The 11,864-nt window shown below is 54.3% G+C and overlaps 3 protein-coding genes across 3 annotated transcripts; all 3 read left to right on the forward strand.

Moving 5' to 3' along the window:
* Nucleotides 1-1,283: 1,283 nt before the first annotated feature.
* On the forward strand, nucleotides 1,284-3,381 carry A1O7_07173 (uncharacterized protein; the record flags this gene model as incomplete). Its single annotated transcript, XM_007761173.1, has 7 exons — nucleotides 1,284-1,390; nucleotides 1,438-1,949; nucleotides 2,006-2,082; nucleotides 2,128-2,286; nucleotides 2,368-2,979; nucleotides 3,041-3,246; nucleotides 3,300-3,381. 7 exons carry the CDS (start codon nucleotides 1,284-1,286, stop codon nucleotides 3,379-3,381), a joined length of 1,755 nt encoding a protein of 584 aa, XP_007759363.1.
* Nucleotides 3,382-4,495: 1,114 nt separating this feature from the next.
* Nucleotides 4,496-6,412, forward strand: A1O7_07174 (uncharacterized protein; the record flags this gene model as incomplete). The annotated part of the gene is made up of 3 exons (XM_007761174.1): nucleotides 4,496-4,707; nucleotides 4,758-4,781; nucleotides 4,831-6,412. 3 exons carry the CDS (start codon nucleotides 4,496-4,498, stop codon nucleotides 6,410-6,412), a joined length of 1,818 nt encoding a protein of 605 aa, XP_007759364.1.
* A 686-nt stretch (nucleotides 6,413-7,098) lies between these two features.
* Nucleotides 7,099-9,410, forward strand: A1O7_07175 (uncharacterized protein; the record flags this gene model as incomplete). Its single annotated transcript, XM_007761175.1, has 3 exons — nucleotides 7,099-8,180; nucleotides 8,231-8,514; nucleotides 8,566-9,410. 3 exons carry the CDS (start codon nucleotides 7,099-7,101, stop codon nucleotides 9,408-9,410), a joined length of 2,211 nt encoding a protein of 736 aa, XP_007759365.1.
* Nucleotides 9,411-11,864: the final 2,454 nt, after the last annotated feature.

Genomic DNA, 11,864 nt, shown 5'->3' on the forward strand with positions numbered 1-11,864 from the left:
ATTTGGCGGGGTTGATCGACATGATCTGCTCCACTTCTAGCAAGCGGCAGGCTCCGAGTTCATCCCCTGTTCATCTCAACCTCAAATCGATCTCTCTCCTGCGTCTCATTCGATTTCACTCGCTCGACCTCAGCAATGACTTCGGGAATCGCGCTGGACCTTCAATCATTTCTCCTGCGGGATCAAGACCTGGCGTGGCATTGCGACACACATCACTGAAACGTTTCACGAGCGACTGACGAGAAGGATCAGGTTCAAGTGCCTTTCTCATCTTGGCGAAAGAGGCACACCGTATGCGATGCAACTCTGTTTTGCACTCCAAGACCACTGCGTCTATGCCAAGATGGCTGCAAGGCTTGAGACTCTTGGTGCCACTGGGAAGCTTGATCCTTCGGACGACGCTTTGTCACTTAGGAAGCTCGTGAAGCTGCCTTCTGTCAATACCGTTACGCCTTCCTACTGCAGATGCGGAGAGCGGTCCGATAACAGGATCTCCATTCTAGTGACAGCTCCATGTCCACGAGCTGCGCGCAATATTACAGAGGCTCACCACTGCGCATGTCAATTGGTGTTCCTGACCTGCCTCCTCCACGCAGTATCCCAGTCTGGTAATCCATCGTGCCTTGCCGCAGCTAGCATTCGAACACCTTCGAGCACGCATGATGTAACTATCTGACCCGGCAAGTGATTGCGTTCCTGGTCAATTTCGTGTCCGATATGCGCAATCTGCAATGTGGCTGCACGTCCATTGCACAAGATTGCGGGTAGCTGCGGCAAAGGATCTTCAGTGTGGGCCATAGCAGAGCCACGGAAAAGGACGTGGAAGTAGGGTGGCGAGCGTCAAGGGCGAAGCACTTTTTATCTGAGCCAGCTCCCTCAGCATCCTGAACCTTCCTCTGTTCTTCAGCCACTCGACCAAGATGTATGCGCAAACAATTGTGGTGACGGCATTGGCTGTCTTGCCATTTGTTGTCACGATCACGCCCGAGTGCGTGTTCGAGTCGATTCTGCTGGGAAGCCTTCACTAACACCGTGCAAAGGCAGATGCTGGCTGCGCCGCGACGTAGCGAGCTGTCGCCCAATCCCTTTTGGGGGTAGGCGAGATCGGAGCTCGCAGCGAATGGTAGTACAAGGCTAATACTAGTGTCACAGGAACTCGGAATCTTCAGTGCGACGAGTTACTTGTGGGACGGCCACGAGTCCGAGACTGTTTGGAACCTGGTGAATTTGACGAGTGGAAGAATCTCATTGCTGTACAATGGCTCGGAAATCTCGGAAATCGCATGGGCGACCCGAACAATACGAGCATTCTTCAGATCAATGGTACCAACGAGGAAGACAATGGAGGCATAAGTCTTTATGCTGGCGACGCCACGGCCATCGATGAGGCGTATGAGTATACGGATCACTGGTGCACAACATTACTGACGCTCGCAGGTACCTGGTTGCCTGGCTTCCAGCGCCATCCTATGGGCTCAAGGCCGTTGTCACGCCGTCTGGGAACGTCAATTTCCTGTTGAACTGTCTGGCTTGGCCTAATGGGACCGCGTACAACGAGGCGTTTGCAGAAGAGCCTCTCAGTAGGGCGAAAATCTATGATAGCATCTATGTCCGGCATTGGGATACCTGGCTGACCGAACGGAAGTATGCTGTCTTCGCCGGTACACTAGCGGGTGGGAACAGACACTCTCTGCGTGGTAGTTTGAGGAATCTCATCACCAACATTACCAACGTCACACGGGCACAGAGTCCTGTCCAACCGTTCGGTGGCTCTGGCGACTGCGACATCTCCCCTGACGGGTCTTCGGTGATCTTCTTGACCAAGAATATTGACCTGCCACTCGCAAATTATACATCTGCCCAAATTTGGCTAGTCCCACACAATGGGTCAAGAGCCGCTGTGCCGGTCAACGCATTCTCTGGGAGCTCGACCCCACGAAACGCGAGAGGTGCGTCGGCCGCACCCTTGTTCTCTCCGGATGGTACGAAGATAGCGTATTTACAGATGAATGGCATCTCCTACGAGTCGGACAAGAACGAGATCTACGTCGCGAACGCAACCCCAGCAACTTCAACATCACCGTGCTAGCGGAGGATTGGGACACCACCCCTGGACAGCTCAAATAGGCTCCGGATGGCTTATCCCTCTTCGTGGCCGGTCCCGATCTTGGGAATGAGCGTCTCTTCCAAGTTCCACTGACGGCCTCGGCCACCTTCCAGCCGACTAACATCGCGAACGCTGGTGTCGTCGCCGCATCTTACGTGCTGCCAAATGGCAACCTCTTGGTATCGGATTCTAAAATCTGGTCGTCGCGGGACTTCTGTATTGTTGGATCCTGAGGAAGAGTCATCACTAGTATCCTTCAGTCAAACGAAGTCGATCCTGAACTTGCAGGTCTTGGTCCTCGGGGTGTGTCAGAGTTCTACACCGCCGGCGGTAATACCCAGGTTCAGAGTTGGATCATATACCCGACCGGGTTCAATGCGAGCAGGACGTATCCTCTGGTGTTCGTCGTCCATGGCGGTCCTCAGGGTGGCCATTACAACTCTTGGAGCACCAGATGGAACTTCAGAGTCTGGGCTGATCAGGGCTACGTGGTTGTGGCACTGAACCCGACCGGCATTACCGGCTGGGGTATGACTTTCCAAGCCGCTATCCAGGACAACTGGGGCAGCTACGTGAATTTTGCTATTCTTCGAATCGCCGCGCTATTCAGTCCAAGACCCGTCTTTGTCATCAAGGCGATAATGACTAACGTATGCTCTCAGCCTTACGAGGATCTTTTTGCCTTTTGGGAGTACGTCAACAGCACGTTTGACCACATCGACACCGAGACCGGCATCGAGGCTGGCGCGTCTTACGGCGGATACATGACGAACTTTATCCAGGGTCATGACTTGGGAAGAAGATTTAAGGCTCTCGTCACGCATGATGGCATGACCAATGCTCAAGGATCTTACTCAACTGAAGAACTCTTGGTTCACTCAACACGATGTGAAGTTTGGCATGCCACAGAAGGATGAAGCTGACGCCGCATAGTTCAACGGCACTCTTTGGGCCAATAGAGTCAATTATGACGAATTCAATCCACTCAATTGTATTAGCGAGTGGGCTACACCGCATTTCGTTGTGCACAACGAGCTGGATTATAGGCTACCTATTTCCGAAGGTCTCATGCACTTCAACATCCTGCAACTCAGGGGTGTCCCTAGCAGATTCTTGAGCTTTCCCGACGAGAATCATTGGTAAGATTCTCAAGTGCCAGCACGTGGAACATCTTGGTGACGTGTGTTCTCAGGGTTCTGAACAGGGAGAACAGCCTTGTTTGGCACAGAGAGATCTTCGCCTGGATCAATCACTATCCAGGCATCTCCAAGTAGAGAGCCTAAACAGGTGGCTATGGCTGCCGTGCCATTCTGCTTGCGATCAGCACGATAGTGAAAGTATGAGCGGGACTGCATAGGAGAGCTTCGGTAGAAACAGGAGCAATAATAGTATCGTACAGAGTACCAGCAGATGTTAGATGCACCAAATGCAACCCAAGACCGACCCCAGAAATTGCGTCATTCGGGCACTTTATGAAGATGATACCAAACCCTACCGGTCCAGTGTGTCCTCACCGTCCTCTGTCGGCAGCCATCAGGTCATGCATGTGCTTGTCGCATTTTGACATTCTGTCCCTGTTCCATTACGTGCTGCCAAACACGGTCTCGTGTAGCTTGTCACAGTCCCTGCAGGTCAGCGGTCCCGACTTCCACAGAAACGACTGAGTGCAGCCTCCTCGTTCTTGGAGTCTCTGCCCCACTGCAACGCGCCTACTGCACCATGATGAAACGCCAATAACCAAGAAATGACGAACAACGAATCGCTCTTGTCTCTGAGACTGACGGTGGACAACGAGCCTGGGGCTCCAAGATGATCTGCGGCGCGCATGCAGCAAGATGAAAATTTTGCGCGATCATCTTATCTTGATTAGATGAGAATTATCTGATCAGATTATCATGAGGCTTGCTAGGCACTCGCCGCCCGCGACACTGACACTGCGCTTCGCTTGTCCCCCCCCTAAAATGAGTCGGGGCTTCTTGCTCTATTCGGCAGCTGTTGAGCGCATTGGTCTTGCTCCGACATCGCTGTCGATGTGTATTGGCTCACTTTCGCATACCTCCGTCATGGTGGAGGTTATTTCGGTCAGAGGATGCCCTTGCTAAGTCACCTCGCAGTACATCTGTTCAGTTCACCTTGAGCAGCTCATATGGAGTCCTTGACGCTGATCGTGCTACCTACTGCTCGTGGGCTCCAGCCCTGATGCGCTCATTTGTTGTGTATGTTGGGTTGAGGATGGGTCTGATCGTCGGTCACTGCTCGGACCTCTCCTTCAGATGGTTTCATGGATTGATATTGCCCGCCCATCCTCAACCATGACTGATTCGAGAGCCTCTTCCTCACGTCTGTCAGGCTTGCTCCTGCGCTTCTCTTGCCCAGCTTGCCAGCAAGATGTCTGCCGCTCGAGAAGGTCGTTTCTCTGCAGAGGCCAGGCCATCGAACGAGACCACAATAGCGGCGAGCATTGCGTCCGCTGTCGTGGACGAGGAAAAGAACCAAACGACCGAGGATCGAGTTCAATCAGATTCTGAGAATGATGATGATAATCAGGAAGCCATGGACGCAGCCTGGGGCAAGCATGGGAGGGTTTGGATGTGGATAGGGTATGCCGCCCTCGGTCAAGTCTAAACCGACTGCTGACAGTAGACTCTAGCATCGCACTGATGTGGACCATCTTGTAAGTACAGCACATCAGAGCACATCGAGACCGTACTGACGAGAGTCAGCGAGCTTGACCACGCCACCATCTACAACTATCAGAACTATGCAGCTTCCGACTTCGAAGAGGTCGCTCTCCTGGGTGCGTTGATGACCGCTGGGACCATTGTCAGTGCCGTCCTGAAGCCACCTATCGCGAAGATATCCGACGTCATCGGGCGAGCCGAGACGTACATGGCCGTGGTCGTTTTCTATGTCGTCTCCTACATTCTTTGTGCGTCTGCCAGGGGATTCGGCCAATATACTGGAGGCTATGTCGTCTACTGTATCGGCCAAACCGGCATGCAGATCCTCAACCAGGTCATCGTGGCGGACATCACCTCGTCGAGATGGCGTGGTCTTGCGAACGGCCTGGTCAACCTACCGTTTATGATCATTCCTTGGTGCTCGGCATTCATTGTTGACAGCGCTCTCGCAAACATCGGCTGGCGGTGGGGCATTGGGATGTTCGCCATCATCATGCCGGTCTGCTCTGTAGCCGTCATCATCCCTCTACTGTGGTTTCAGCGCCGACTGAGACGGGCAGGCGGTACTGTTCGAAACAAGACAACAACCCGCGGATTCGTCTCTCAAATTGACCTCGGCGGAATGGTTCTGCTCAGTGGAGGCTGCGCAATGCTCCTGTTGCCACTAGCACTCGCCGGAAACACTTCTGGGCGTTGGCGAGCACCATGGGTTCCGACTCTGATTGCATTAGGAGTCGTCTTCCTCCTGGCACTGGTATATTACGAGGCTCGGATAGCGTCAAAACCCGTCATCCCGCCGCGCTTCGTCAAGAATGTCTCCCTGGTCCTTGCATTCCTGATAGGCTTGCTCGACGCCTTTGCCTACAGCGTCACGCACACCTACCTATACGCATGGGCAACAGTGGTTCACGAATTTACGCCGCGGAATGCGACGTTCCTGACCTATGCCGCCGGCTGTGTGCAGGTCCTAACAGGCTTGGGCACGGGCTTCCTCATGTACCGATCAAAGCGTTACAAGTGGCTTCTACTGATCGGCGTCATCATCCGGCTCATCGGTTATGGATTCATGATGCGCCTTCGTGGTGCAAACAACTCGATCGGAGAGATATTCGTCATGCAGATCATCCAGGGGGCGGGCAGTGGCATGGTCGGCACTGTGGTCATTGTCGTTGCGCAGGTAGTCGTCCCACGAGCGGAGCTGGCACAGTCGACCGCGCTGGAACTTCTTTTCATCTACCTTGGCAACAGCATAGGCTCTTCCATTGCAGGCACCATTTATACAACCCTATTCAAGCAACGGTTACGCTTCTGGATGGGCCCTGGCACCCCGCAATCGGCCATCAACAGCGTGTATGACACGATTACCGAGGTCGTCCCTCAGCCAGGCTCAAGCGAACGGATGGCGGTCAATCACGCTTACTCAGACATCTTGCGGTACATGACCATTGCCGCCTTGGTCGCATCAGCGATTCCCCTGGTCGTGGTATGGTTCCTGCCCAACCTCAAGTTGAGCGACAAACATAACCTTGCTGGTGATCAGACGAAACCCGAAGGGTCGGACACGGAGACGGATTCAATTGAGGAGACCCGGGTACAGAAATGGAAGCGAAGGATACGTTGGTGAGCTTTGGCATCCGAGGTTACCGCATAGCATGGAATTACAAGGCGCTACGGTGATGCATACGAGCGAGGGACATCAGGAGCCCTATGGAAGTAGAAAGTCACGGCGCAGGGTTACGCAACGGTTGATGTCGTCAAGGAAAGTCATGGAGGCATGGTCATTCTCGGCTTACTGAGTAGACAGCATTGCGAAACAGAAGCTGTGTATAGAGATGGTGGGAAAGTTCACTCACTGTGGCCTGGCTTATGTAAGCGGTTTTGCATGGCAGTCGGCGCCATTTGTGTCCGAGTCTCGTGCAAAAGACGGAGGTCAGACGGCTTGCCACGTGACCAACTCACAATGCCTACCGCGCACATCTGCTCGCCTGACGCACTATTTCTCCCACGCGATCGCCCCACGAAATCTAATCTGATATGAGTCTGTCGGCTCCGAAACCTAATCGAATGACCACAACCTCTTCTTCGCGTGACAAGCACTGGCATAACTGTGTTGACAATCTGGTCGCGTCTTAGACCGTTCCCTTCCACGACGTCAAGGCAGCTGAGCATACGCCGCGAAGAAATTGCCGTCGAGCGCGGCTCGTCTCTGCGCCAAGCCACATCAGCAATAATCATCGTCTGCGTCATCATCGAAATGTCTTGTTGACCCTGGACCTCCCGCAAAATCACAAAGTCCGCGCAGGCACAGGGATGGCGCTTCAAAGGCCACTGCCGGTGGAGACTCTCCTACCGTTCGACCAGATTCGGTCCTCGGAAACGCGCGCCATCCTGCAAGACGGCGACCGGCAAGACTCCAACACTTACAGTCAATCCCCAGATAGCCAGGAAGACGACGACGCGTCCGGCACTGAAAAGCCCAAGCGCCAGAAGCGCTCGCGCGCATGTGTCGCATGTCGCAACATGAAGATCCGGTGCCTTCCCATAGAGGGTCAAGAGGCATGCAAAGCATGCTCCAAGGTGAATCGTCAATGCATCATGCCGGGGCCACCGCGAAAGCGACAAAAGACCGTCCACAAAGTCGCCGAACTCGAGAAGAAGATCAACGCACTGACAGAAGCCCTACTGGCAAAACAGCAGCAGACGGACACCGGCAAGCTGGAGGCTGAGTCGCCGCCCAAGGACGCTGCAACAACTTCAAGCTCCGAGCCAGCCCGAACAGAGGATACCTCCAACACCAGTCTGGACAGTTACCATCGTGCTATGATAGAACAGGCATTCCCGCCAACCGCTCAACCCCGATTCAATACGAGTTGCGGTGGCGGGCCTCCCTTCGAACCTCTTGCGAGGGACGATTATGTCGACGTCGTCGAGCGCGGAGACTTGACCGTAGAGTCCGCCACCAAGCTGTTCTCCTTCTGGAGGGGTCGCATGTGTGAAACCACCCCGATGATCGTCTTTCCTGCTAGCGCTGATATCCAGGGGATTCGGAAAACTCGGCCCATGACCTTCTTGGCCATTCTGACGGCTGCGAGCGCGGTAATCCAACCTTCAGCCCAGCCTGCCCTGACCATCGAGCTCAACCGCCAGATCTCGGAAAGGGTGCTCTTCCACGGCGACAAGTCCTTGGACCTGATCCAGGCAATGCTGTTCAATTCCCAGTACTACATCAGGCCTAGGACTGCTCGAGATATGGCGTTCAACCTCAACATCCAAGCCGCAAGCGTCATGGCCCTGGAGCTTGGGATAGGGAAACGGTCCAAGGTGGTAAGGAATCCTGAAGAGGAGGCCGAACTCTGTCGGACATGGCTCGCCTGTTATCAGTCGAATATCACGTAGGTGCCCGAGATGCGCGTGCAACGGGCTAGCTAATTTCCGAGTACAGTGTCACCAACATCCTTCGCCTTCCATCACTTATAAGGTTTGGACCCCGTGTCGAAGAGTGCCTTGAGACGCTCTCGAAAAGCCCGTACGCTGTCCCAAGCGATAAGTGGCTATGTGCGACCGTTGGTCTCGCCCGCATTGCCGAAGAAGTCTCCGCGGCTTTCGACATGGACGATCCAGGTGCCGAGCTCAAATTCACCGAGCCTAGGATCCAGCATCAGCTGAAATGCTTCCAACGGCAGCTGCGCTTGTGGGAGAAAACAGTCGACGTCTCTATTGATCCGCGTAAGTCCAACCGGAATCAGTGTGGCCTCTACAAAACTAACACGGCGGAAGGTCTCGTGCGACACCACTCAGCCTGTGCCAATCTGTACATCCACGAGATTGCGATCCACCACGACCACAACGTCGACGACTTTCGCGTCGCGGCGCAGTCGCTGGAGGAGCGCAAACAGCCCGAAATCGTCACCGCGGCGCACGTTGAAGCCCTGTCGACCCTGCTGACCAGCAGCCACCAAGTGCTGGATACCTACCTCTCCTTTGACTCCGACAACGCCCGCATCCTTTCCAACCTCTACATCGTCCGGAGCGCCTACGCCATCATGGTGCTCATGAAGCTGCACTGGATCTTCAACTCCCCCGAATCCAAGTTCGGGTCCGTCTTCCTCCCGGACCTGCGCACGAGTTACTATCTCGACGCACTGCTCGGTCGATTAAGCGAGATCTCGGCCGACGGGATGAACCCATGCGCCGCGGCGTTCGGATTCGTCTTCACGAAGCTCAAAATGTGGCACCTGCACCGCACGGGACAACTGCCCGAGGACGAAGCGGCTGGCGCGACGAGTATCATGCCACAGAACCCTGGGCAGGGGCAGAGGCAGGCGGTTCCCTCGGCAAAACGGATGGACATCCCCGGGATTTTAGGGCCCGTTAGTAGCAATGATACGCCGACGACGACTCTACCGCATCAACGCCCCTTTACGCCGAGCTTCATGCCCGGGGGAAATTGGAACAATGGCGAAACTGTCGGGAACCTTCAATCCGGCCAGAACTTGAATGCCGCGTACGATGCCGCGAGTTATGGGCGGACGAATTGGGAGCAGTTCAACTTCAGTACCGAGGAGTTGGACATGTTTGATATATACATGAACAACAGTGGATGGATGGGGTATTTGTTGTAGCGCACGGAAGAATGCAGGGGGTGCTGTTTGCTTAGCACAGCGGCACCCTGTGTCTATTATTCATGGTTCGGAACGTACCTAAGTAGCTGGACATCCACTCGTCACTGACTCCTTTCAAATGCCGGACCGGACGTCTCCTTTTCACCACTCTTGTCATGAACCGCGTGCCTCTCGCGTCCATACCAAGCACAGGCTAAGAGGGCCGTAATCAAGCATAAAGTGCTCGGATTTCTCGGTCTTTTTGGGCGATCCCCAGAGGATGTGGACCTCTCCTTGACACCTCCAACTAATAACACGGAATACTACACCGATGGACCCATTCAAAGACGTGCAACGTGAAATGCATACCACTATCAACCAATTCAGCCATCCATAGCGTGCCTTGTCATATCCTAGCCTACCCATTCTGACCAGTTCTGTCCTGTTCCGCCATGCCATGCCACTGCTCTCCACAGTCGCGTAAGTAAATCAATCCCATATTTGACACTCCATATCTCCAAGACGCGTCTAAACAAGTTTGCCCTCCGTTTCGCAACCGTGACCGTGGAACCGTAATCGCGCCCGTATGAAAAGTCACCTCACCTCACGCCACCCCACCTCGACTTGGGTACGTGAGTGCAACTCAACTCAACTCAACTCCACCCAATAATCCCCTCCCCTAGGATCATTCCGCTCCGCCGATCGGCAATCGACACGGTCCGCCCGACCACGCCGTCCCCTCCGACACCCAGATCCAGTCGACGGCCAGTACATCCTCTGGGGGGGTCATTCATCCTGGTGTTCATGGTGACGGGGAAAGAATGGACGATGGGATTTGATGAGGTGGAGTCGAATTCTGATTCCGAATCTGAATCTGATTCTGATGCTGAAGCAAGGCTGGGCGTCGAGGTTCGTGATGATCGTGAGGACGGCGAGAATGAGAGTGAGGGTGAGAGGGATAGGGGTGCGCCGTATTTACTGGAGCGAGCGTGTTAGTAAGTCGTCATTCATCCAAGCGATCAAGCATCAGAACATCAGGGCAGGAGGCAGAGGCAAGACAAGGCAAAGCCAATCAATCAATTTCCGATCAAGTGACTTGGTCGGGGAACCAGCCAGCCAGTCATGCGTGGGTGCGTGCGTGCGTCTGTACAAGAAACCACATAACGGCCTGAATGCCTTTGCTTTCCCTCCCAAGTCACGACGAGGGCCGCGATTGACGGTAAGAGCGAGTAGTAAAGGGTGTGATAAAGCGAGAGAGTAAGTGCAAGGCAGAATAGCCAGAGTCCAACAAGATTCGAGTTCACAGAAACTTATAACTGATGAAGACGGCCGGAAAATAGGAAATACGTGACTTACTGGATTCTAACGTTCAACGACACTCCCGCGGCGTCGTCTGCAGATTGCAGCGTCGTTGTCGTGGTCTCATCACCCGGTCCATTCGAGAGACTTAGTCGCGCGCGAAATGAAGGGTCGGAGAGGGGATGGATGATCGCGACGCGGATGGCCGAGTCTGGTGCCGCGGGACGATTGGAGTCGGTGCACATATTGGTGCGCTGAGGTGGACGGCCGGCAGGTTGGTAGATAGGTTGGTGGGTAGTTGATCGGAGTCGATGGTATGGTCTGGTGTCCACGACTGGCTGTAGGTTACAAGATACTCCGTATGTGGTGAACTATGGCGTAGAGCGAAACACAAGGCGAAGGACGATGTAGATGGACAGATCCTCCGTACGGGGACACAATGATGAAAACAGATTCTCATTCACAGTCTTATACCAAACATGAGGCCGGGGTCGTCGGCCTAGCGGTGAAGATGGAATTGGGATTGGAACGAATGAATACCTGCTCAGCTCATTTCGACTCGACGCGACTCACCTTACTTTGCAAGCTACAGAATATCCAAGCCTGCTGCATTCGGGCACAATTTCACGCCTCAGCCTTGATATTGGCGTTTTGAGCAAGATTTCGAGTCTCGTTCCAGCCTCGCATGAAACCTCATCTCCGTGGCGTGGTGGGAGTGAGCACGTTTTCGGAGGCATCGCGGTGTGGTGCGCGTGTTTGGACGAGATGAGGCTGAAGGGTGAGCAGGTTTCGCTAAAATTAAATGCGGGGGCTGAAGCGAACCGATTCGGAGGGTCGCAGCTGCCCAGGTGGCTTGAGCACGTGCTTGGGTGCTAGGCATCCGCATCGGGGCAGCTGCACTCCACAGTAGAAGCTCGAGCTCTACAGAGGCGCAGCTGATCTCATGCGCTGGCCAAGCGTCGTCGCTGATGCTATTCTTCTAGCGCGATGGCGGCTTTCTTCTTCCACCATTGATATCTCTACAGCCACTTGGAAGCCTTGTGTCTGCGCGTGAGAGTATGAGGCAAGGTCGGACGCAGGATGTCCAAGCCTCAATACTGAGTGATCCAACCAACGCCGCTTTTGACCGTTAGGCGCCTCTAATACATTGACTTCCATCTGGAGTTTCATTCAGTT

This window comes from Cladophialophora yegresii, assembly GCF_000585515.1.
Source record: "Cladophialophora yegresii CBS 114405 chromosome Unknown aczIN-supercont1.5, whole genome shotgun sequence".
NCBI classification, from domain to species: Eukaryota; Fungi; Ascomycota; class Eurotiomycetes; order Chaetothyriales; family Herpotrichiellaceae; genus Cladophialophora; species Cladophialophora yegresii.